General features: G+C 42.2%; 1 protein-coding gene across 29 annotated transcripts in view; it reads right to left on the bottom strand.

Moving 5' to 3' along the window:
* plecb (plectin b) overlaps window positions 1-25,987 on the bottom strand; it is a 146,846-nt gene that overhangs the window by 19,184 nt on the left and 101,675 nt on the right. For 6 of the 29 annotated variants that reach the window (XM_037784462.1, XM_037784471.1, XM_037784474.1 and 3 more), the window contains 26 exons: window positions 20,302-20,363; window positions 17,023-17,037; window positions 16,200-16,289; window positions 15,406-15,441; window positions 14,530-14,607; window positions 14,313-14,417; window positions 12,545-12,711; window positions 9,807-9,922; window positions 9,542-9,645; window positions 8,535-8,654; window positions 7,094-7,189; window positions 6,880-7,007; window positions 5,886-5,979; window positions 5,235-5,389; window positions 4,786-5,131; window positions 4,614-4,691; window positions 4,333-4,494; window positions 4,130-4,234; window positions 3,939-4,034; window positions 3,415-3,540; window positions 3,088-3,240; window positions 2,832-2,986; window positions 2,465-2,591; window positions 1,751-1,934; window positions 1,604-1,627; window positions 878-1,035 (listed from right to left, as the gene is read on the bottom strand). In XM_037784462.1, the coding sequence (XP_037640390.1) occupies window positions 878-1,035; window positions 1,604-1,627; window positions 1,751-1,934; window positions 2,465-2,591; window positions 2,832-2,986; window positions 3,088-3,240; window positions 3,415-3,540; window positions 3,939-4,034; window positions 4,130-4,234; window positions 4,333-4,494; window positions 4,614-4,691; window positions 4,786-5,131; window positions 5,235-5,389; window positions 5,886-5,979; window positions 6,880-7,007; window positions 7,094-7,189; window positions 8,535-8,654; window positions 9,542-9,645; window positions 9,807-9,922; window positions 12,545-12,711; window positions 14,313-14,417; window positions 14,530-14,607; window positions 15,406-15,441; window positions 16,200-16,289; window positions 17,023-17,037; window positions 20,302-20,363 (3,080 nt within the window). Of the gene's footprint in view, window positions 1-877; window positions 1,036-1,603; window positions 1,628-1,750; window positions 1,935-2,464; window positions 2,592-2,831; window positions 2,987-3,087; window positions 3,241-3,414; window positions 3,541-3,938; window positions 4,035-4,129; window positions 4,235-4,332; window positions 4,495-4,613; window positions 4,692-4,785; window positions 5,132-5,234; window positions 5,390-5,885; window positions 5,980-6,879; window positions 7,008-7,093; window positions 7,190-8,534; window positions 8,655-9,541; window positions 9,646-9,806; window positions 9,923-12,544; window positions 12,712-14,312; window positions 14,418-14,529; window positions 14,608-15,405; window positions 15,442-16,199; window positions 16,290-17,022; window positions 17,038-20,301; window positions 20,364-22,839; window positions 23,287-25,987 lie in introns of those variants that run through there. The other 23 variants (XM_037784464.1, XM_037784472.1, XM_037784477.1 and 20 more) reach the window with 15 other exon arrangements.

The raw sequence follows: 25,987 nt of genomic DNA, 5'->3' as shown, positions 1-25,987 counted from the left end.
TCTTTTATCTTCCCTTCTGTCCTCTTTGTGGATGGATTTGTTTTGCCTCTAGGGCCAGTGGGTTGCTAACAGACTTACTTTACTTTATTTCAAAAGATGTCGGGTCATCAGGTTTATATGAAAACTAACCAGGCTCATGATACTCACAACATTTTCAATTTTGAGTAAATAAATGTTCCTGACCATTTTTACTGCCGTTTCTGCATCACCTTATATTATCTTGAATAGGTAAACCAGCCATTTTGAAGAGATATACGTTTGATAAATCACAACTTTGTTTAATGCACATGTTAATTAAAACATATACACATGTTAAATACTTATAAATAATATAATAATAATGTAAATGACACCGAATAAATGAGTTGACAGGTTCGTTTTTTCTCCTCTCATCAGTATAACAAACAGAATGAACGTTAGCCTTTCATATTAGATTAAATGTCATAAGTAGGCTACAATTATCAAAACAAGACACCCACATGTGGCACAAAGGGGTACTGCAGATATAAATCTTAAAAGACTATGGAAAAAATTATGCTCATTTATTTGGCGACCCTAATAAAATCTCCTGCGACCCACCTGTGGGTCCCCCAACCCAGTCTTTGGGAATGACTGATCTACACAAAGACTCTTGCTAGGAGGTTATTATTAGTTAGTATTAGTTTGCTTTTCTACTCCTCAAGTAAGTTAACGGGAATACAAGAAAAGCTAATGTAAAGTAACTCTTGAGATAATCCTCCAGGCTGAAGGCAATCCATCTGATTCAAGCCTAGCGGCACATAATAAAGAGTATAATTATGGAGGCCAGTAGTAGCAGTCTCCTAATGGTATGCTAATGTCTAATTAACATGGTAATGTGGTGTAATTAATATGGTACCTTCTGGTCTGTTGTCTTCTGAACACATTCTTTCAGAGGTTCCTTCTCCAGAGGTTTGCGGATGCGAGCCACGGTCCTGGTCTCACAGTCCTCTATACACGCACGCAGGTCCTTGATCTCAGAGATGTAGTTCTTACACAGAGTCTCATCCTGTTGACCTGTGGAGCAGCATATGTGTTAGCTTAGAACAGCATGAATCAACTGAGCCTGAAGGTGAGGTCAGGGGGGAAAAAATACACTTTTGATGCACTGGAGGGCAAGAAATACTGAATAGATTAAAAATACGATCACACAGCTTAGATTAGAGTTTTGTGTACACAGCACAGCACGGTACGGCACGTGTGTAACTACATGTCTACATCTTTCTAAACATTTTTCACTCTCAAATCTGAAATCACCTTTTTTTTTTGCAACATCTACCACATATTTGCTGTGCGCATAAGCACGATCGTACATGCAGCTCTTCATGTGTTGTGACACACGCAGTTCCATATACGCTGCAGTCATAGCATACATTATATAGCAAGTATTTTCCACATAACCACACTATTAGGTGATATGGCTGCATGACAAAAAGTATAATGCAGAGCTGCAAAAAAAAAAAAGCAACGTGTGAACCACAACAACATGCAGTCACTTTAGAACTCTACTCTAACAGTGAAAAGCGTGTACACACACTAGCCCGGTGAGCCGTACTGTAGCTTTGACCGGCTTGACATCACTCACCTTTGAGCTTAACAAGCATTCGTCCTGAAAAGGTGAACGACAATTACATACTGTAACGCTTTTTATTCGCTTATTGTATATTCCCGTCATATATCCATGAATAATCAAAAAGACAATTTGTTTAGAGAAAAGACATTTTTTTTTTACCTTTCTCCATGGAGCGAAGCAGGTATTCGAAATGCTGCGTGGACTTGGTGTAGTCCGCCTCGACCTGCATGCGGTCGTCGGGGCCGAAGATTTGCGAGTCCTGGGTGTCACGCATGTAGTCCTGGTAGTGGAGCTCCAGGTTCCTCATCATCAGCCTGTACTCCTCTGGCTTCATGGTCTTTAACTGCACAGGGGAGGGGGAGAAGAACGGGGGAGGCATTAGGAGGCAGAAATGATTTAACATATTCTTTCTGCAGAGGTTGATGCTGTAATTTGATTTAATGATGTATTTCTGGTGTCTGGAGTCAGGTTTATTTTCATGGACTGAAATATACAGAATCATTAAAGCACAAACTAAATGGTTTTGTTGTTAATCGCATCAAAGTTAGTGCACTCTTTCCAGAGATATCAAATTATCCTACAGTAACTGAATGTGATTGCAAACACTAAACATAATAAAACCCTTCTCAACATAGCCTGCTCTTAAAATAACAGACTTTATGGGCCGTGTCTAACCTTCCAAAACCTTGAGTTATTTATTCAGATTCTATTAGCTATTTACAGCTAATAGAAGCTATTGGTTTGGTTCTTATTTTCTATTAAGAACAGTTAAGTTTAAAGATTATTTGTATCTTGTGATTAAAGATTACACCTATCCTTAACATAACACCTCTTATTTGCTTCTTTATGTTGCATTAAAGTGTTACCGCTCACCATGGTGATGTTCCAGGAGCGTATCTGTGTGTAGTCTCTCATCAGATACTGCCATGACAGCAAGCTCTTCATGTCAATATGGAGCGTCTGCCACATAGAAACCATCTGCTGATAACCTGAATCCAGACTGGAGTGGGAGAGGAACGCAGATATTAATTAAGAATACAGCCGGCACTCCAGAGATCATACCTTGTAGTTTAATGTTAAACCCATTATGGATCTGGTGTAATGTGTCAGAGATCGGACTGGTTGACAGAAACAGAATTACCGTCTTAAATCCATTTACCATTAAAAGGTTATCTCTAGCTTTACATATTTCCCCAATAAAAGAACCACATTTCCCATAAACCCCTGCTGCTGTTCTCACCTGGACACACTGTCCACGGCCTCTTTGTTGACCGGAGGCACCATGAAGCAGACGGAGGGCACCACCGCCTCGTGTCCAGAGTGGTTCAGGACACTCCACTTGAAGGGCTGCGAGTTGTTGAGGAGCGCGCACTCGTCTCCTTTATGGACGGTGATCTGAAACAAGATTCACAATTGATAAATTACACATATTAATGCTAAGGTTCTGCAACACGGTATGACCACTCTGAGCTGTGAATGAATGACAAATCACTGACCTCCTGTTGCTTGAAGTCACACACAGCCTGGATGGGCAGTTTGCCTTTGATGGAGGTGGTGGGGTTGCGTGGTTTCAGCTGGATGATGGACTTGGCTCTCTTGTTCAGGCCGGTAGCAAGGGTCTTGAATTCATTCAGCTGTTCTTTCTCCTCCTGGTGAAAAACAAACACACATGATTAGATTAAAATGATTCCCAGTTTTCTAATGGTACACATTAAATATTTGCTTTTGTCGTCATCACCTCAATATACTTTCTTATTCCTTCTTTCTACATTTTTTTAAGAAGCCCATGTGGCATCATCGTGTGCGTGTACATCATCACTCACCACAGCATCCTGCAGCAGATCCTCCAGGCGTGTGGCTGTGGTGGAGCGATCACAGCTGTATTTCTTTTTCATGTTCTCTTGCATTTTCTTCATCTTGTCCTGAGCCTCTTTCACATCGGCAAAGAACTGCAAGGGAAGGACATCAGGGGGGTCAGAAAATTTAACTCTATGAATATTGATGGATATACAGGGTCGTTGGAATTTGACAGATCAATTTTATTTATATTTCTTTATTTTTTATAATTATTTCTTTATTTCAAATGTTTAAATTTAAAAAATATATATATTTTATTTATATATTTATTTTTTCTATTTTAGTGTATTATTATCATTTTTAATTATTATTATTAATGCCATTTTTCTCCTCCCTTGTTTTTGAATACTTGTTTTTCAATTTACAGTTACTATCTGTTATTATATTTACAAATTGTATTTGTTATGGCTTGGGTTGTTGTAGTCATTTTTCTTAAGGAAACGATAAAAAGCATGATTCCAAAAAAAATACATTTATCACTGTTCCATACCTGGTAGTAGGCTGTGTTTTCTTTGAGATGAGCCTCGATACAACAACACAGCTGGAGGATCCAGCTCCACTGAGTCTGCAGGGCGGCTGTGAAGGCCTGTAAGAGACGTGATGACGGTGCATCAGTTGAGGCCTCACTCAGCAGCTTTAATACCGTATGTGGAGTTTAACTGAGCTTACTAGAGTAATTACCTCAACAGTCTTCTTGCCAGGATGTCCATCCTTGATAAGTTTGTCTCCCATGGTCTGGAGATCTTTGACTTTGTTCTCCCTCAGCTCCAGCTCTCGCATGAGACCCTGAACAATCAGAATAAAACAGTCAATGACAATCTTGGGAGAAAAATCCTGTGTATTCATTTAACTAATTTATCTAAAAATCTTCTTCTTAAACACACCGAGTAGTTGTCTTTCTTGGCCGTCATGTTGGTGTTCCTGTCGCTCCAGTCGAAGTTGACCTCCTCCTCCTCTTTGTCATTTAGCCACATCAGTTCCTTAGTGGCACCGCTGATGAATACGTGGAGTGAATCCAAGTTCCTTAGGCGGGACTTGGAAGTGTTCTGAAAGAAAAAAGAAATGAAAATACCAACAGTTGATTAAAAGAATCAGCACTCAAATACCTACGACTACAACTTAAAGCCCTTCTGTTCTGTGCAGTTTGAAATATGAGAATATTTACCAGCAGTTTGCCGTACTGAAGGTCCAGTTTACCCATGTATTCTCTGTACGAGCCCTTGCCGTTAGGAGATAGCTGGCTCTGCAGAATATGAAAGATGCGACAGAGGTTACTTTTACAAATCAATAACACGTCAGACAGTATGTGATCCCTTCTGATGAGGGTGCAACTGTACCTCGTCAGCCCTGGCCCGTTCAATCTTGGATCGGAAGTCCTCCACAGTTTGGTGCAGGCCTCTGTGGCTGCCCAGCTGGGACTCCACAGACGGCAGATCGGAGCCCCACTCGGCTTCATCGATGCGAAGCTGGTTCTCCTCCACCCAGGCCAGGAGGTCTTTGACATAGCGAATGGTCACGTCATCCATCTCAGGCCGCACCTTCACGGACTGCTGGGTGACCTTCGTCATTGGGGCCCTCACTATGTTCGTCACGGAGGACGTCACGGAGGACGTCACGGAGGACTTCAGGCGAAGGTTGTAATCGGTGCGCAAGTTCACCAGGCGCTCATGGAGGCGGTAAACCCTGCGGAGATGAGAAACAGTACTTTATACTGCTGCTTTTTTTTTTGTATTCAGATCTGTGTCTTTCAACAGTTTTGTAACAATGCAATACTCATAGCACCCACCTGCGGTACATCTGCTCAGCCTGAGGGTGGCGCCCATCCTTGAGTACCTGCACATCGTTGAAGAGCAGGCGGATCATGTTGTCGGCCTTGTCCAGCTCCCTCTCTACCTCTGCTGTGTGCTGAGCTGGTTTCCCTGCATTCAGCAGACGAATGTCCTGAAGGGATGAAGGCCAATTCAAATATTAATTTTCATCTTCTTTTCAAATGCCAACGAAATTAGAAAGGAAAACAGTCTTGTGACGGTGATTGACACATAAGGACCCTTTCTCTGCCTGAAGGATACTAGAGATTCCTATGAATTTTTTTTTTTACTTTACTTTTCTGCAGCTTTGCACCACATATTTGGCAGATAACTTCCACAGAGTTTAGGTACAATATTTTCTTAAATGTGATGTTTGTAGTGAGTTTGCATTAAACTAAATGGTGTGAAAGAGGCTTAAGAAGTTTGTTCTTTGGCCTGAATAAGATCATATGAATTGAATTTAGTATTTACAAAGTGTGGGGGAAAAAAAGGTAAAAATCCCCAACTCTTTGGTCACAAAGAAATCAACAAAAGCCACATGGTTGAAATGATCATCTTCTGGATTCTTCTACTTTTTGAACACATACCAAAGTATAGTATTTCTAATGTTAGACCTGAGATGGACTCACCGTCGCCAGCAGGGTCTCCAGGTGGCTGAGTTGGGTATCGCACGACCCTGACTCCATTTGGACTTTATTTACGATCCTCTGGAGCCTCTCCAGTCTGGATGAGACAGGGTCAATAAAGAAATTAAGATCAATAACACATTATGTTAGTCAACCACATCGCATTCAGACTACCAGAAGCTAAAGATCACAACTCACAGCCACCTGCGTTGCAGCAAATACTCCCAATTTATGTGGGTCGCTCACAAACGCCATTCCTCAACTCTCTTATAAAGATTACAGGTCCAGCTACGAGGAAGTCAGTTCTCCTCACACGCTCATTGTGTCTTGGGAAAATACTCCTCCATGTAGCAGCGCAGAAGGAGACCAAAATGTCTTCTGACAAAGACATCCAGTCTGCTCATTCAGTAATTCCGCATCTCAGAACCATAAACAAGGCTGCAAGATGACTGGACAATCTCGTGACACAAATACCATCCCAGTTTCCCAGGCATGATGACGCAACGCTACTCCAAATATATACAAAATTTACAATGTCTCATCCTATTTCACCAGACCTAATTACATCTTTTTATGTGTCCAATTATTAGGGACACATCTGGCTTGTTTTGTCTTTCTCCAGCAGCCAGAATATTTGGTTATCTTCTACCAAAGTAGGAAAATGATGCAATAAATCTGCAACTAAAAAGCTATGATGTTGTTTGATAAAGAAACAACTTTATTTACCTTTAAAAGGTAAAGAAAAACGTAATTGGCAAAGATGTATTTTTTATCATAACTTCATGTGCATTGCTTTGGTGTTGGAAGGTTAGCAGGCTAACGTTAGATAACCTTGAGGCTAAAGTTAGGCTACAAGCCAGTTCCATTTTTCAGATATTAGTTTGATAATATTAGATGTTTTACTTCTATAGTGTTCTGTTTTGTTTGCATTACATTCCTTGATTGGGAAAAAAAACTAGTAAAATCAAAAAATGAATATATTATAGCATATCCTGACCTCTCAAACTCGATCCTGAGCAGCCGTTCTCTTTCCAGGATGGCCACGTGAAGTCGACCCCATTCTTTCTCCACATCAATGGGATGGTAGCCTGGAGGGACCTTCACCTGACCGGCTTGCACGGCACTCTGTGGGAGCACAATGAGTAAAGCCATCGCTCAATAGAACAGAGAACAATAAAATACAAAAGAAGAGGAAATCAGGGTTAGCTTGCCTCAAAGGACTGGTAGATGCGTTTGGACTGGTTCTTGTCCGTCTCTTTCACTGGCAGCTCCGTCTCTTTGAACTTCAAGAACTGGCGCCAAAGAAGCTAAAGAAAAAACAAAAATACACAAACAGAAAGTTTAAATGGTAATTCATGATTTTCCTTTTTCATTCATTTAACTTATGTCTTAAAGGTATTAAATGCAAAATTGGGAGCATTTCTATTGCCTCCGTACGGCTCTCAACATGGCGACAGCTGAGCCAGTGGCTCATAGCTAACGGTGCTAACAACACTAACAGTGAAAACAATGGCAACAGTGCTGACAGAGCTAACAGTGTTAACCTGGGGGGGGGGGGAAACGAGGGGTCGTGCTACGCTCACGCGATGGTGCCGTTGGTTGGAACGGCGTTATCAGCTGTAACCGCCGTATGAGAGCAGTGCAGAGTGACGGCCATTAGCTCGCCAGTGGGGCACGCTAACATGCACGAACATGCACTAAAAGCATGCGCAGCAAAGCAAAGCAAGAAGAAACTCGGATTACAACACACAGAGAGGGAGAGCGACTTCATTCTCTGCTCAGGTAGACATTACTCCGTTATATCTTTACAGAGAAAATAGTTGTTTGCTGCTATATTAATTATCTGGGTATCATATACAGCACCTTTAAGTTCTAGAAATGCATTTTTGTTCCAAGACATCTGAAAAAAAAGCCTTTACATACACGTAACAAATGGTGAAACGTTGACTTAACTCGTGTAAATGACACGACGTTATGCAACTGGATCGGCGAAATTAATTTATCCTAAATAGGATAAGTACATTAACACGTCACGCTACACTTGTAACAGTCTGTACACAGATGGGTGATGTCCTCCATATGTTCATTCCCATGACTGGTGTAAATTGAGCTGAACTTATAATGAGTCAAATAACTTCACTGCCTGTATTACTAAAGAAAAAGGTTACTCGCTCTCTAACCAGACTTTAAAGAAGCACACCCAAACCGCTACTTTTGATGATACCGCATTGCTGATAATTTGACTTCAATGAGAATGAAGAAAAATGCTGAAGTCACGCTATGCTTTTGTTCTGCAGCGCTGACAGGGAGTGGTACAGTGGTCATTCTTTTTAGAATTAGGCTTAGCGTTATCTATCTGCCCTTTGGCTGCATATTCTCCAGCACTGCCCCACCTACAGTACAACAATGTCTGTGAATACAGTCTCTTCTATTTGCCCAAAGTTAGACATTATGTAAGCAAGTTCTTTGATCTAACAATGGAAACCTCTTTTGCACAATACTCATATTATTAAGACATGCACTGTGTTTTAATTCTTTTGTGTTAATAACATAAACAGAACTTGTTTATGAAGAGCACTTTTGCTGCTCAAATGTAAACATAACAAAGACAAGTCTCTGGCAGAGAGGCGTAATATCAGCACATCATCTCACCTCTATCTCCTCATAGCTGGCGGGGAACTTCCTCTCCTCGAAGATGGTGATATGGTGGCGCATCCACTGTTGCAGAATAGTCACCAGCTCATAGTACTCCTGCCAGCGCAGCTCCAGCTCCTGCAGCCAACGCAGCAGAAAAACAAGACAGTCAGACAGAGTAACAACAACAGACAGGAGGGCGCTTATTCTCCTGTGTCGCCATGTCCAATCACTCACACGCAACGCTAAACTCAATTAGGTACCAAACAATTCAGGTCCTGTGTGAGTGGACAAGGAGGCGGAGAGGGGAAGTGGGGTGATGAAGGGGGCAGAGGTGGAGGAGATAGTGGGAGGAGGAGGAGGACAATGGTGGGAGATAGACAGATATATTTCTCCAGTTCTCCCAGTCAGTGTGTGCAGTTATCAGAAAAGATGTGAGTTCAGTATTTATCTTTACGTTTGGACTTGGTTTGAAATGCATCACGACATTAAATGCCCCAGCATACCATTAGTCTAATGAGAGTATACACTACTCTACAATAGGTTTTATGTGAACAGATGATGCGTAACAATACATATGAGCCAATCCCCTTCGGCTTACGCAGTGTAAACACCACAGGTTGCTCATTTCCTAGTTGGTTTCACAATACTTCTATTTCTCTTTGAATGTCTGGAAGCACTGGAAAACACTGCTGCTAACAAAAGCTAATTTATAAGGAGAGTCACAAGCCTGTTCAGGTTTGATTGAATCTGATCAAGCATTCAATCAGATCAAATTATAGCCAACATTTGTGTTACTCTGAAGACGGATTAACTTAAGCTTTCATCCATTTTAAGCGTAAAGGAGCAGTGTGTAGGACTTAACGGCATCTAGTGGTGTGGTTGCAAATTGCAATAAACTGAGTACACACACAGTTATGAATATTATATTCCATTTCTGCCAATAAATCCACCAAAATGCTACACACTGGACCTTTAAGTTGAGCCTCAACAAAGATTCATGATATGGAACAAGCTCTGCTCACGTTAGATCTGGCGCCACCCTCTACATCCATCCGGGGCATGACATCATACAGGGATGACACGTAAGTGATGATGGACTTCTCATCAGGGTGTTGGACATCCACATCTGAAAGGATAAGGTGAAATCGCATTACATCCCATCTCATTATTTCATATTGCAAATTAATGATAACAGTCAGTAACTTGTAGAAACAACGCAGCATAACACACAAAAAAAACAAACAAGTCTGGTGTTTCAGATTAAATCGCCTTTGTGGCCAGTCTTACCCTCAGGGTCCAGTAGGCGTGTCACTCCCAGGTCTCTCTCTGCCACACTGAAGGCCTGTTCCAGGTTCTCCATGTTGTTCTGTCGGTACACTTTGCCCATGTCGATGAGTCTGGGACTAAGGGGAACACAAAAATGGACAATCAATCACCAACAGGGTCCAAGATATAGTAATCTTCAGGGGTGGTTCATAGACTTAATATGAGGATGGATGACATGACAGTTCCCCAAAAGTGAAGTCAAAACCTCTCGATGTGGCTGGCTGCAGTATTGGTCATAAATCCCGCCCCTCCACGTTAGTGGATGGGTCACGCTGACAAGCTGCGGCCTTGCTTGACTCGTGATTGGCTCAAGGGGGTGTGTGGGCGGGGTAACAGGGTGGAATGGAGGGCTAAATGCCAACAACATTAACATTAATGCAGAATTAATGCAGTCTGTACAGGTCTGGTCATGGTATGACACTAATTACAGGTATGACAGACCTGTACGAGCACCTGCCTTTTTGTCCTCTGGGTGTTTAACTCTCTTTGGCAGACGCCAGAGCATCTATAGAAGGAATGTAATTTATAGAGCAGCTAACGTAATCGAAGCTGACATTTTAAGCAGGCAGCCACCCACAACCTGACTCCCAGGACAGACAAAAAGGTCAGCACGATTGAATGAACCTCATCTGTAACGTACGCATACTGGACTATTACAGATCTTCCAATCATAATACCATAAACAGCTTTGAATACATTATGAAATCCATAAATTAAAATATGCAATGCATATCCCTCTATGATATATAGTAAGCAAATACAATGTGTGCTCAAAGCAACAGGTGGAGCAGCTTCATACATCTCTCTGATGAGCAGAGTGGAATGACCCGCGTTCTGTACATAAACAGGAGACGCCTCCACATGGCGGATCTCTCGAACAGAGTACTGTTTTGTCGGCCTAGAGGAGCTGCTCACTCTCTGTCCCTCTCTCCCATGAAAGCTACGGGACCTGCCTCCGTGGTGGCCCAGCTCGTCGCCGCTGGAGCGGGCCCCTGAGCTCTGGGAACCCCGCCCTGAGTCCCGGGAGGATCCCTCTGATGGGATATCCTCGCACACCATGACCACCCGGTCGGCCACATCGCTGACGGATCTTGACGCGCGGCCAAGGAAGCTGAGGCTTCCCTTCTTCTTCTTAGACTTCTTCCTTAAACCGAGCATCTTCGGTCCTTGTCCAGTGGCGAGTAAAAAGGTTTTGCTTTAGTGGACTTAAAGCTTCACAAATCTTTTGATGTTTGCATGTAAATCCATCCTATGCATTCTCCCAGGAGTCCATCATCATGTGAAGATCCCCTTAATCCTTCTGCAGGGTTGCTGCGATGACAGAGCCTCCTAGCGGTACAGCCAAGTCACTGCTCCTTCATCAAGCTTTCTCTACCTAAATTCGACTGTGAATTCAATCTGTAAACTCTGGACAATCTTGAATTCTCTGAACGAACGCATATTCCACACCAGGATTCCCCGAACTAAGCCTAGGCACGAAGTAACGCCACAGTTTTCATGTAGCAACCACAGACAGCTACAGTTACGCCCACACACCACACCCATGACCTCTATGAAAGCCAGCACTAATCCAGCCTCAGGTGGCTCCAAAAAAAGAGAGAGAAAAAACAAACTTCCAGGTACACGCTCAAGTTCAAGGAAACTTGCCACTGCAGGCATCTCTTTTCTTTCAATACATAATGACTCCAACGTGCTCAGCATTTAACTTTCTCTCATCTACTATCTGGACTCCTCTCTGCACGAATCCCTTTGTTAAAAACATCTAAAAAGAAACCAACCAACAGCAAACTGTGTTGACAAATCTGCCTGAGAAGTAAACGCAGGTACGTTTCCCAGGATGCCACCACACAAAGCCATCCTTAACCACTAATTCTACTATAAAGACACACAACAACTTTAGGGGAATTAGCATGTTTGGTGTTCAACAGCAAGATTTCCATTTTAAATACTAAGCGCCCAAACAATCTAATAAAATAATCTTGTTTAATAGAGGAATTATCATCTTAAAGTGGTACAGTATTAGTCATGGCCAACGCCTGCCAGTGGTATTCCTAGCCTAAAGGTCTGAAATGTTCATGGAGAGGCATTAATACTGATTTTATTAAAGCAGCAGTACCGTCAGGTGCAGTAGGTAGAAAATAGGACATTTTTATGGGAAAAGTAAAACAAAAATATCAGGTTTTAAAACTGGATTAAACAGATAAGAGTGCATGAAATTAATAAGAGCACACTGCAACTGTACGGAGACTCTGCACTATTAGATCTATACCGCCGTGCTAATTGTGTTTCCATTAAAATAAATCAGATATCATAACATAAAAAAAGACACGCCACGGTCTAAAACTATTTAGACTAGAATAGAAACATCTTGTCAATACTGAGAATGGGATTTAATTACAGAGGCGTTGTGAAGTGTAATCTGACATTTGAAAGCGTGCCAAGGTCCCACTCCTGGTCCAGTGCACTCGATATTCAATAAAACTCAACATGTCATGACAAGACCTGACATCTCTGATCGTATTAAAGAAGCCCTGCATTTTTCAAAACTGTTTCTATTTGACATTGTACGGTAAATATTGAGCTGATATAGTTGTACTCTCCTTATGTAAAATGATTCACATGCTACTGCAGTGACTAGCATACTCTTGCTACCGTCTGTACAATCCCGCAATTAATCAGCAATAACTTGTGTCACTCACTGGTGTTTGTGTATGACGGCGTTGAACAGTTTGCCGTCCCTCCAGCTGGTGCTGAAGTTATCACAGCGGATGCCCTGGTAGCCGTCCGTCATCCTCTGGGACCAGAGCAGCAGCTTCTCCTTGGCCGTCATGTCCTCTGACAGGCCCCCGATCTGAATATCTGAGATCTAAGATAGTATATAAATATATATATATAAATAGAATGTTAGGAAGGTAAATTATGTGTTAGTAATCCATATTGAAGAAATGTGGAGGAAGGATTAGTGGAAACCCACAAGATACAATTAAAACTGAGTCACCACACACCCGTGGTTAATTTCAAAATAAAATGTTAATATCACCATTTGTCTCAGATCAATTAACACCTTTATCATTCTTTGACTTAAAGCTGCAGTCAGTCAATGCCATTATGAGCACAGGAGGAGGTTTAGCTTTCAGATTATCTGTCTCATGCACTACTGTCACGATATAGTGATCGCTTTTTATTTTTATTTTTTTTAAACCAATTTTTGCTCCAAGTTACCGACTGCAGTTTTAATACCGTTCCTGGTTTGTTTATTAACATGTTGTATATTTATTGGGAGTTCAGAAGATTGAAGTGTTCTGACTTGGCTCACAGGATGCAGCAGGATCTCTGTCTGGTCTAGTCTGGGAAAACGCCGCTGCAGCTGTGGCATCCAGATAACTTTTCATTCGGGGAATTTGGGGTTTGGAAAGATGAGTCATAGGCATCGGGTTTTCCATTTTCTGTGCCTGTGTGTACTGTATACATTATTATGTGTGTGTGCCGCCATTCACATCTATACCCTGCAAATCTGCAAATCTTGTTAAATGAGGAATAAGCTGTCATTGAAAACAAATGGAGTTATGTCACTCCTCTTCCAGATTATTTTAACCTGTGAAAAAAACTGTGTAGGCTATATACAGTATGGATGTCTAGCACTCATCTGGATGTTTTGATTAAGTCGGTCCTAGAGTAACTATTAAAAAGATCTTCTGTGCACTTTTTTTACTTCAGAGCATACAAAATCGTATTTTCTCTGCAAATTAACTTAATTGAAGATAATCACATTGTGAGATTTAACGCTACATTACATGATAAGAAGGGAATTTTCCTCTCCCCTTTGATCCTTATGACTCACCAGCAACCACGACCCAGCTCTTTTTCCTCTCTATTCTATCAAAATATAAAGACTCGACTGTATCTACTGTCACCCTCACCAGATCACCACTCACTCACCACCACCGTCCTTTATTTCCCATGTTAGGATTCAGCTCTTTGTGACCCGAACCTGATTCATCTGATATAAGAAGGGAGTGGCTGAGTCTGCCTATTAGAGGCTGATGCCCAGGGATTTCTGCCTGGCAGCTCTTTGGCATACACAGGAAAAGCAGGAAGAGGCCTGGGTGTGCGGGATGTGGTCGGTAGTGTAGCATGTCAACAAGTTGTACACTCCTGGAACTCCCTCCCCTTGGGAGTCAGGGAGAGAGTGACTCACACTTACACACCCTGGTGGGGTTTTATTTCTTTATACTGTTCATAAATCAGCCACAAAATATCCGACGGTGGTATGCTTTAAAATCTGTAAAGGCTTCTAGAAATATGGTAAGAAGTATTATGTTTTGATAGCAAAATGTGGTTTTTGAGAGGGATTTTTTGAAGAGCAGATTCCGTTGTGATTGGTTCCAGGGAGGAAACAGCAGCCGACAGGTGCAGATCCCAGAGACAGAGGTATAAAGCGATAATATAACGGAACATAACACTGACAGAAGAGGAGACCTGGAAGTGAAGGATGATGGTCCATATTAACCCAAGGGTCAGCTTGGGGTTCCCGTCTGCGATGTCATCGTTTCTGATGTTAACCAGCTTGACCTGAGAAACGCAAAACACACAGCGAGATTATTTTCACCATCACATGAAAACACGATGAGGTGTCTCGTGACAAGTTCTCAAGGTTCAAGGTCAATCGTTTTCTGTGTCATACCTGTCGGTGTCTGAGGAAGTCCAGTGCTATCTGTACATTCTGCAGTTTGTGGAATCTCATGCGGCCTTTCTCTCTGGGCTGAGGAGGAGAGGAAGGAGATAAAGAGGTGTTTAGTCACATGGTGCACACTAGACTGTCCTTTTAGACGATCCTTTTGGTGAACAAAAAGCATTCAATCAAAACGGAGAAATTAATGGGAAGGAAAACAGAAAATCAGATGGAAAGACATTTAACAGAAAGAATAAATATAGTAATAATATCAGGTAAATCTGGTGTTTTTTTATAGGAATTAATTCTGATAGCTATGTATTTTGATTTACAGTATTCCATTCAAATGCTGAATTTTGTATCTTTGTCTCAGTCCTGTTATTCACCAAACATAGGGGAAAAAAGAGAGTATGTTGGAAATAATAAATCCTTTAATTACAGCAGGGAATAAGCATTGGTTGAGCCACAGTTTTGTATTATTTAAGTCATCTGACAGTAAGCTAAGAAGAGCTCATGATGCATAATGCTTAGTTTGTCCTTTGAATTTCAAATGTAAATCAGGAAAGTAACGCTGAGCAAAAGAAAAAAATACAAACACATCAAAATACTGCTACATGCTAAATTAAGTATTGCTTGCGCCAAAAGCTGCCAAGTTTATGAATGGGTCCTGCAGCACCTATTGATGACTAAATATTAATATATCAATATCCAGCAGCTGCATGCTTAAAGCAAGCCTGTCAATGAAAGAAGGGAAAAAAGGCAACAAAACACTCGCCATGGAGGAGGTCTGGATACCATGCACAGCCACATCACTGGGAAAGCGCAGATGAATAAAAAGAAATAATGATAAAAACAAGGATGACTACTGTAAGTTATCGACCCACTCACCAACCGAGCGCTCCTGGCCACGTCTCTCTCCCTCGGCTAGCCCCAGCAAGAGCAGTGCAAAGAGAGGAGGCGAAGGCCAGACGGCAAAGATCAGCACACACAGAGGAAGGTTACAGGGAGAAAGACAGGAGGCGAGGAAGAGGAGGAGTAGAGGAGGAGAACTGTATGTCAGGTAAGAGTATAGTTCACACACACACACACACACACACACACACACACACACACACACAGGCCAAAGTGGAGTTAATGTGTCGAGGCTATGGAGGCGTTCAGAAGATGAGCAGAGCTGCAGCTGGTGGAAGGAGCGATGAGCTACAGCAGCAGAGAAGCTTCTGTACAGATCTGAACCCCAGGGGATGAAATAAATAAAGTATCCCGCCACTGCTGGCTTTGAAAAGAGCTTCAAGATTTTAGTTGCAGACACAGAAAGACTAAAGGGTGTATGAGAAGTTACATTTAAATAAAAAAAACTAACAAAAAAAGGTTTGATGAGATCGAGAGAAAGGGGATCGCAGACTCAAGAGCCGCCGGAGTCAGTGAATAAGTCTTTGTGTTGAGCACAGTTCAGCTCAGGTTAAGCCTTTGACTGACAACTTGGCTGCGGTCGGTTACAACTTGTTGCCACAGGGATGATACTCCAGGTTGAGTCAAGGTAAGTACCCCTTTATGTAATTAGTCTGGATTAGGTTTTGGTTTGGAGGATGGTTGAGAGGTAAAAGGTGCAGAGCTTGCAGACACATTTGTTGCTCCTAGCCAAGGTAAAAAAAAAAATCAGACGCGGTGGCGAGACTCACCAGCGTGTCCCCAGAGAGGACCTCCAACAGCGAGATCAGGTTGTGTCCATCTCGAAGGTCTTCGTACAGGTCGGTCACGTGACGCTGCGCCTGCCAGGACAAAGGGAAAGAGGACATGTCACGAGGGAAAGATATGGCACAAGGACTCAAGATGCAAGCACCATGAATAACCCATACTTTATACAGGGACAGCTATACAGGACTGACAGCTGGTACATTTGTATTACTACCGACTGACACAGAGCACAAACAAACATTTTAGATTGTCTTCCATCCAATCACAATACTGATTCTTTTACAAAAGTTGTTGCTGATGACCACAATGTGACAAAAGGCATTTTACTGATGGCAACAACATGTGGTGCAGTTTACTTTAAACACTTTCAGCTGTAACAGAAGTGCTTAATGCTGATTTTAAAACTGCTACCCAGCTGTGTTATGTAAGTTTTCCACAGTGCTCAGAGTGTTCTCTCCGCTAGTACAACTCTACACAGGTCAGGAATGCATCGCCGTGAGCAGCCAAGCCTTACTCCAAATACCAAATGTCAGCTGTCATCCCTTAAAAGTGATAGATGGGACCGAATGAAAGCCAGATCAGTGCAGTAAAAAAAAAAAGCGAAAGGTGCGTTGGTGACCAAAAAATATACTGAAACACAATATATATCTATAACTGAGGTGTGCTGCACTTGCAACCAGTCAGTGAGGGAAGATGTTGTGGCACTGCCAGAAAACACAAGATGGGATAGGAAGGAGGTCTCCATGCAAAGTCATCCCCATTGAGCAGACATTTAGTGCAGTCCTGCTGCAACGTGCCAGTACCTACCTCTTGCCTCCGATGCTGGTTGAAGAGGGACGAAAGATGGAGGAGAACACAATGGAGAAACGGAAAGAATGGAAACAGACAATGAATGACAATGAAACGAAAGAGCAATTATTTGGGTGAGATGGAAATTTAAGATGACAAACATGATGGTACACGAGACAGAGAAGATAAAACACAGAATAATTAACAAAATCCAGTTTGTGCATCTGTCGTCTGAGTGTGTTTGGTCATGTGGGTGAAGGAGGCCTCGGCCCTCAAATGGAATGAAAGCACATTTTCTTTGCAAGTTACAACAGTGGCTCATTTATGTTGGCAAGAATTTCAACGCAGTTATCCAAAGCTGAGATATGCTCCTCCCTTCCGGCAGAGCGAAGATGAACACATCTGGAGTGAAGGTAACAAACGCTGCCACCACTAGAGGTCACTACATACACATTTAAAACATCCTCAACACAGTGTGTGGTGTGGTTTGATCAACTTGAATAGTTTAGTGTACTACTATTTGAGAATTATCTGTATCCTTGAGTTGCACACGATTATATAAAACATCTTAATCAAACACTATTGTTAATTTCCTTTGTTCGAATTTACATTTTTGTGATTATCTTGTAGTGCATCTCCTCAGTGTGTACTCCATCTGTCGTCACCCCTCAATTACTTGAGGCCCCGCTCCATGTGATCCGCCACACCGCTGCGGCTGAAAGGTAGGTGTTATGCTACAAATTGCCCCCTCTCGGACACAAAAAGAGTGGCTCTGTAAACTTTTCAAAGTGCAAATCATTACCGTAGCATCCTAGTCCCTCCACATGACTGTCTGGAAACAAAACACTTAACATGCTTCGGGGTTAGCGTAATGTTTACGTCATCTTGTGCAATCGCTCTGAACTCTCAAGGTGATCCTTTCATGAAATCAATCTGCAACTATTGTAGTTTTTAATCTAATCAAATGTAAGATTCTGCCAGAAAGCAGATTTTTGTTCTGCAGCTGCTCTGTCGTTCCACAGTATAAAAAGATTTACTGAGCAGAGGAAACCACTCGATGGCCCTTTACAGCTTTTCATGGCTGCACCCAACCTATAGAACTGCCCTTGTGAAGCCAACCATTAAGCCATTAAATCAGTTTAACGTCAGTTTAACCTTAGAGGAGCACATTCAGCCACAGAGTTAACACTTTCCCAACCAAACATGTGCTTTTTTCTTCAATGACATTTTGAGCTGAATGTAGGAGGAGATGATGTTCCTCTTCTTGTTTTAATACATATTTGATAAGAATATGGACGAGCAAACCTTCAGCTTTTGAGAAAGAATATGCTTATGTTATATGGGTTATTCTTAAACAATGTAATGACAACAACCACGTCAATGTGAATACTTCCTAGTTTATGCCGGGCATGAGCGCAGGAAGCCAACCAGACCCGGGAGTCTGTGCAGCACATGTGCTACCGTTGGCCTTAGCCACCGTGGGCTCTGGGCCGACACCAGAATTTGCCTTTTCAGAAGGAGGCTAAGTGAGTCCAGATGTCTGTGACGCACCCTCCAGAATTCACAGTGAACACTTAAGAGAAACAAGAGGGGAGTAACTACGGTATGTTCTCATACTGTGGTAGCAGAATACGTACGTTAGTACTGCACATTCATGGAAAGGAAAACAATCTGATTTTTTCCCTCATGGTCCATTTCTTAAAAAAAAACTAAAAAAACTGAATGGCCCTGTGTCTGTGGAGTGACTATATATATACAAATAATGTGGAAGCACTTAATGTCATAAAAGCATTGCTGCCAATGGGGGTTTCCTGGTAGAAAAGTGGCACAAGCAGGGGTATTTTTACTGCTCAGTGGGAGGGGTGTTGTGTTACGGGGGCTAATTTTTCACTCCTAATGAGGAACTCCAGAGTGAGGAGTACGGCCTGTTTGACTTTACCCCCATCCTGACCTGTTTACCTCCCCTCAACGTGTGATCTATTGGAGGGGCTTTCAGGTCGTATAGTTTGAGAACAGAGAGTGAGGTAGGTGAGAGTGGACGTGAGCTGACGGATGGTTTACACAGTCTCTCAGCTGATGACAGACTGGACTTCTGGTAAGCCTCCCCATCACGGCGCAATGTTGGTGGGAGACAATAACGGACTGGCTAATGTGTGTTTATGGGAGTGGGGGTGGAGGGGGGGGTAGTGAAGTGTGGGTAATCATTTCCACAGGGTCACACACAGGTGGGGGATGGATTAGATAATGATGGCCCGTCACTCAAAATAATCCACAACATAGCAGTGCATTCTGGGAATCTGATGAAACATCTGACTGGAAATGTTGTTGCATAAAATCAATGCTGTTCTGTTCCAGGTTCACAGGTCCTCTAATATTATCTTCTTTATATAGACATTATCCCCCGTGATTATTGTTTTGATCAGAGTGTGAAATATTAACACTACATCCAAATTCTTGCCAACACAAATATAAACCATCTCAAACTATTTGCATCTGTAATTATAGTACATGGATTTCATCCAAAAGGTGTGATCTGAGTTGCAACATACTATATCTAACATTCAACACAGCATCCTGTAGCTGAAGGCATATCAGTACGATGATTCACTGAGAGAACATCTGCTGTTCGCCACTGGTGTTATTTAGACCTGGACCACAAACAGAGCATGTTACCCTTTGATATCCACCGTGGTTTTTACGTAAGAAAAGCAGTCGACCACATGTTCGTGAGGTTCAGAGAAAGTGACATTCGGGGACACTTTTTTGGTGAACCTACACTTATTTAGCAAAGTGTGCCTTGTTCGTGTGAAAATGAATATGGAACATGTCATTGTAGGCATGAGTGAACATTATAGGCAGGGTTGGTAGTTTAAATTCTCTTTACATCCCAACAGAAACCAATAAATCAAATGCTCTGACAAAAGAAATAAGGAGAATCAGCTATCTCGGCGCTCATTGCGCGTCACTGGAGTCTTCCACAAGCTGCTAGCTTGACAGCTGTGAGTACTTACAACAGCCATGTTTGTTGTTTATGTTCGTAATGGTAATTTTGGGAGGCCTGAAGGGACGGACTGTCAGTGTTGCCGACTTTTTCGCTAAATTTAGGGACTTTTGGAGCTAGTGTTGCTAGCTACTGTCATTGGGAACAGAGTGTGAAACACTGGGCTGGGTTTTTTGATTGGATCATTTAAAAAAATCTGATGTACTCGTGCTAGTTTATCGAGATTACCGACCCCGCCTTTAATGTGCCTTTAGTAGTAGAATGAGAAACAGTGAAAGTCAAGGACGGGTCCTTACCTTTATCAAGTGCTTGTTCACCCATTTTGTGAAGGTCTTTTTCTGTACTCGATCTCGTTCATCTGCAACACAGAGAAGCCACGGTTAAACATCAGACATGTATGAAAAGGAAAGAAAAACGTGCTTAAAACGTGCTGCAGCTTAAGTTGCGAGTTGAAAATAACATCATATGATGGATGTATTTATTTGACATAAAAGCAGCAAAGGAAAGAGGAAATCCCCGAGATACCAGACTTGTCTGATTTCTGCAGGACAAACAGATTCATCACCGGGTGAAAAAATGCCTCTTGACTGTGCACGCCTGCACCTGAGTCAGACCGCATCAGAGCACATTCATTGTGAGCAGATGCGCCCCTATTGTCTAGAAACTTTGTATTAGCGAGGTTACATCTTTCTGTCTCTCTCTATGACACTACTGCCAGCTGGGCTCTTCTTGGACAGAAACGTTGATGAAAAGGATTCCATCGTAAAGGCCAAATGTTCTTGAAGTGTTCAGATACTCTGCATTATTACCACAAGGCATGGCAGAACTATTAGAGCGCCCAATTTTCCAACAAGAAACAACAAGATTCTGGCAAGGAGCACGCCCACTAACGACAACAAACCTGCATACACCCAATACCTATTGCTGTTCAGGCAAAAACCACAAGGTGTGGCGCTGCAGTGTTAATTATGAATCGGCCTGTTTTCAGCCATGTGAACCTACTTCATCTAAAGGTTGTGGTTTAATGAAGAGTTTTCATTTCACAGGATGACATGTGACGCTTTGATAACCGATCAGGCACATTTCGGGAATTTCTTCCCTCCGTGCCACTTCATGTTTTTTTTACTGAGAATCACTGAGTCACACAGCAAATACTTCCAACCACATGATGCCAGAATGAACTATGGACGCCAGCACAAAGTCCTCTGTCTTATCAGTTTGAACTAGGGAGTGATCTAACCGTCTACTGTACCGTATAGTGTGACACACCCAGCAATGAAAAGCAAAGGTCTGTGATTCAACATTAAACCTAAATAGGCGCCCAGAGGCTACGTTTGTTTTCTCAGGAGGGTGTCAGCAACGACTTCTTCAAATGTGTTATGGAACTGTGTTGCCATGGAAACCTTATACAGACACCACAGACCTTTAACCTCCTCGTTTATCATTCAAACCAATACCCCATTTGGGGAGGAGGGCTGAGCTTTACTATGTGACCTCCGTGGTTCTACTTCCTGCCAGAGTGGAAACGTGATGATTGGTTACACACACACACAGAGAGGCTGCTTTAGACAAAGCAGCTTCCCAGAGGAGCTGCACCTTGACCTGTTGGGTCTGATTAGGTTCTGTTCACACCACGTCACCTGATCCCGTCTCAACCACTGTGACTCTTTGTGGACTCTTGATAAGTGATGGCTCTGCATCGAGTGGATAGGGGCTGAGTGAACTTCAAGTATTAAATGTCAGCAGACACAAACAGGTTTAGGTGAGGTGTGGAGTCTACAGCCCAAAACACGGTACTGTAATGGAGTACATTTACTTACATACTGCACTCAAGTACAAGCTGAAGGTACTTTTTTTTTTACTCCATTACATTTATCTACCTTGCAGATTAAAGGTTTTCACGCAGAATATACTGTACAATACACTTATGATAAATTATGATCCTATGTCATCGATTAAATTAGCTAAACCTTAGCCAGATATTTACACATTAATGCATTAGTGATATTAACGTAATTAATAACAATAGATAGGCTCATTTTCCCTGCATGATGAGTACCTTAGGTACATTTAGGGATAGTACTTCTTTACTTTTACTCGAGTGAGATTTACATATGGAATCAGTTCTGTGTGTGGTGAAGAAAAAGAAGAAGACCAAGAAGAAGAAGAAGAAGAAGAAGAGCAACCACACAATCACAAGATTCAAAGTAACTCCTGCGTACCACAGCACGGTAAAACAGGGCATTTTTTAGGAAAAAAAATAGGAACAAGCTGATTTGAAAAAAGGAAGGAAATGTAACACACTGCAGCTCAAGTGACTCATTCACCCCTAAAACACATGCACACACTACACAACAAAAACTGTGAATGGGCTTCGCTGACCAATACGAAGTGAGGAAGCTGCTGATGCATTAGGAAAGGGGGAGTATCTTCCTTTCAGTCACAGAGTGGAGGAACACTGGACAGTACAGTCACATCACAATAACTGCACATCTGCCATTTTAAATGTTGCTGCAGAGCACACACTGAACACTGAACACACCACCACCTGTGGAATCTGACAACTTACTGATGTACTGTACAAAATCATGCATTATACAAAACGCTAACCAACCAAGCCTCACCACATACACCTCTTCTAGATCTTATACACAGAAAACCTCTGACCTGAACATTATCCAATGCTGAAATTTCATTAAACACTCCTCTCACATCTTTACTGGAAGAACACATCATTCTTGCCCATAGGCGTCTCACACATACGGGAACAAATAGATCAAGATAAAGACCTGCAATTAAGCTATTTCCCATTAACTGCCACCATATACTGGTACCTTTCCTGCCGTCCGTAGACTTCAGCATCCCCTGGTAATAGCCTTCATCTGAGGGCACCCTCTCTCTGCCCATGCTGTCAGAGGAGAAATTCCTGAACTTCTGCTGCTGGGAGTTCATCTTCACCGTTTGTCAGCACACAGTATAATAATAATCCTAATGATAAAATATCCTCCGCAGGTTTCCCCCTTGATAGCAAACTTCTGCTTTTCCTTGCGTCTATCTGTCCCTCCGGCCCTCGGTTCGTCCCAGAGTACGCAGTCCTGTGGCCACTTCACAAACCTATGATTTCTCTCCCCTTCTTGCCTCCTCACTCCCTCATTGGGTTTGACTCTACCCTTCTTTTTTTTTTTTTTTTCCCTCTCTCCCTTTTTCTTTCTCTCCCGCTCACTCTATTCCTTTCAGAGCAAATGGTGCCTGTGGGCTATGAAGTCTGGGCCTGTCCTTGTGTGTGATGAACGAGTGTGTATTTAGTGGCGCTATAGTGTGTGTGTGGAGGACACGGTGGGCAGGGCTCTGAACACACCCCTTCCTCTCGCAGCGTGTCACCGAGGCGGGGACGGACGAGGTGTGGTAACCTGCTCGGACTATCACTTTATCGCCTTGCTTTGCGCAAGAAAACGCCCACACTAGTAGAGTCACTAGGGATAGTAAAAAAATCATAAATGTCAGTGCTGATAATTTATTACACTTTATATTGCACTGAATGGAACTTTAATGAATGATATACAACGTATGCCCAGCAGTAACATAGATATCCAACAAGAGCCTAAAAAGGTCAAAACGTTTCACACACAAACACACGTCCTTCGTGGGTTAATCATTACTTATTCACAGCATTCCTCAGACATTTCACATTAGGAGTTACACACTGTGACGAGAGAGAGAAAAAAAGAGAAGAGATGGGGGATGAGATAGTTTAGGGAAGGGCAGCTATGGATTCCAGACAGTGATGAATGACCACACCCTGAACATCACTGACTTAAGAGAAATATACTGTACATGTAGCAACTCATAACTGAGTGATTGAGCTTGTGCGTGTGCTTAGAGACCGACTGTCAATCAACACACCCGGCTGTGATTTCTGCCTACATTTGTTGCAATGCATTTTCTCACTTCTTCATTGAAGCATTATGTCCAGTTCTGTAAGATATTTTGCCTTTTGATTAAGTTTTAGTAACTGTAGCCGAAGCTCCTTTCTTTGGCCGTTCAGTCACGGTCACCACTGTTTCTCAGCCGAGCTACACCTTTCCTGCTCTGTGGTGTTTAATCCTAACAAATTGGAGAGCATTGAACGCATCACTTCCTGTTGCCCAGAGGATTTCGCTAGGGAGGTGCAGGCAGACAATGTTTACAACAGCAGATACTAAACAACACGTGTTACTTGAACACTGTTTAAGTTTATTACTTCGGGGTTTTGTAAATGGGAAATTCTATTTCTAGGACACCCATTTTCCATGATGGATTAATCTGCCAAAATAAATTACTTTGGACTATTCAATCAGTCATTAAATCCAAATGACAGGATGGATTTTTTGGCAGTTTCAGCCCAAATGTCTGTTAAAGCAACCCCCATGTAGCTTCTGCTGAACAGCGGCATCTGTGGCAACAAATACTGACTGATGATAAATGCTAAAATGTAGCGCAACAGTAGCACAAGGAGAAAAGACTCATGCAGTCAGTACAGTGACTCAGTAATGTCAGATTCCACACAGCAATGTATGCGTAAATATATCTAATATTAGCTCAAATTACCCACCATAAGCTACTGGTTATACCAAACCAAGAGAGGCAGCATGGTGCATTTTTATCGCTTATAACTTTTTTTTTGCAAAAGTAAGATTGTGTTATTACGTTAAAGTTTCTCTCCAGCACTCAAAAACAGTTTGAGGCTGATTCACACAACGTCCCTCCATAATGGGCCCCTATATGCCTAGTATGTGCTGACAGCTACAGTAAGCTGGAGGGCAGGGCGTGTCCTCCCTCTGATAAATCCTTCATGTATATATCCCATTCCCCCACCATGACTGGCATGACTTTATCAGGCATCTAAAAACCATTCTTTCTTCCAGAGGCGCTGGGTGTTGAGAACGACCTGTACGAACATGAAGGTGCCTAATGTGTCAGTGTAAGTGTGTCCGTGTGGGTGTGCGAGAGTGTTGACTCATTTTTCGAGCCACGTTAGCAAAATTTTCAGAGACACACCTTTGTAGTTCCATACAATGTCTAGGCAAGCTGAGGAATTAAGGAGTGGTATGTGGGTAGGTAATTAAACTGAAAGAAAGGAAAGGTATCACACCGAATACAGAATCTACTGTAGAACTGAAGGGCTTTGGTTTATGCATACAGAATGAAACTGTACATGCTGTAATTAGATTCAATTAGTTGTAGCATATCAGGATGTAATGAATGAGAACAGCAAAAGGTCTATAAAGTTTTTTATTACCAGAACAGACCATAATGTAATGTAATTGAATCAAACAGAATACTAATGGTTTTCCAGGTTATCTGAGAGGCAGAAGCAACAGCAGACAGTAAGTGAGAACTCGTTGACGTTCTGGCAGTGGAACATGTACCGACACCGTTTCTAAACCTCACGGGAAACACGAGCAGACCCAAGTGGGGAACAGGCGAGGATGCAGAAAAGTGTGGAACATCTTAGTCATGAGATCTTTCCACCGAAAAAGGAGGCATATGATTAAGGTCTCAACATGCTTATTACACTGTTCCCTCATCTGGCTTTATCAAAACCAGATGGAACACTTCGGGCTTTTTATAAGAGCGGAGACAGAGAGAGAGAGAGAGAGAGAGAGAGAGAGAGAGAGAGAGGGAGAGCTTGGAGAAAATAAGAGAAGGAGAAAGTATTTTCTTTCTAAATGACAAGTTTGATCATTTTTCAAGATGGAAGTGACAGGGAAGTTGGGGTTCTTCTTCCCACACTGATCTTTCATTACCCAGCAGACATTTTGACCTTGATACTATATAGACTGCATCGGCTGATGCGACATGTTATCTATTTACATGTTGAATGCTTGCTGGGCAGCTTTTTTGCAGAGGAAGGTTGGGTTTAGGTGAATTTGGACTTATAAATCCTTGTTTTCCACACTTACCAGTCTACAGATAGCCTTCTTTATCTGTTTGTACTTTTCC

Source organism: Sebastes umbrosus, chromosome 11, assembly GCF_015220745.1.
Source record: "Sebastes umbrosus isolate fSebUmb1 chromosome 11, fSebUmb1.pri, whole genome shotgun sequence".
NCBI classification, from domain to species: Eukaryota; Metazoa; Chordata; class Actinopteri; order Perciformes; family Sebastidae; genus Sebastes; species Sebastes umbrosus.
This window is presented reverse-complemented; position numbering and strand designations above follow the sequence as displayed.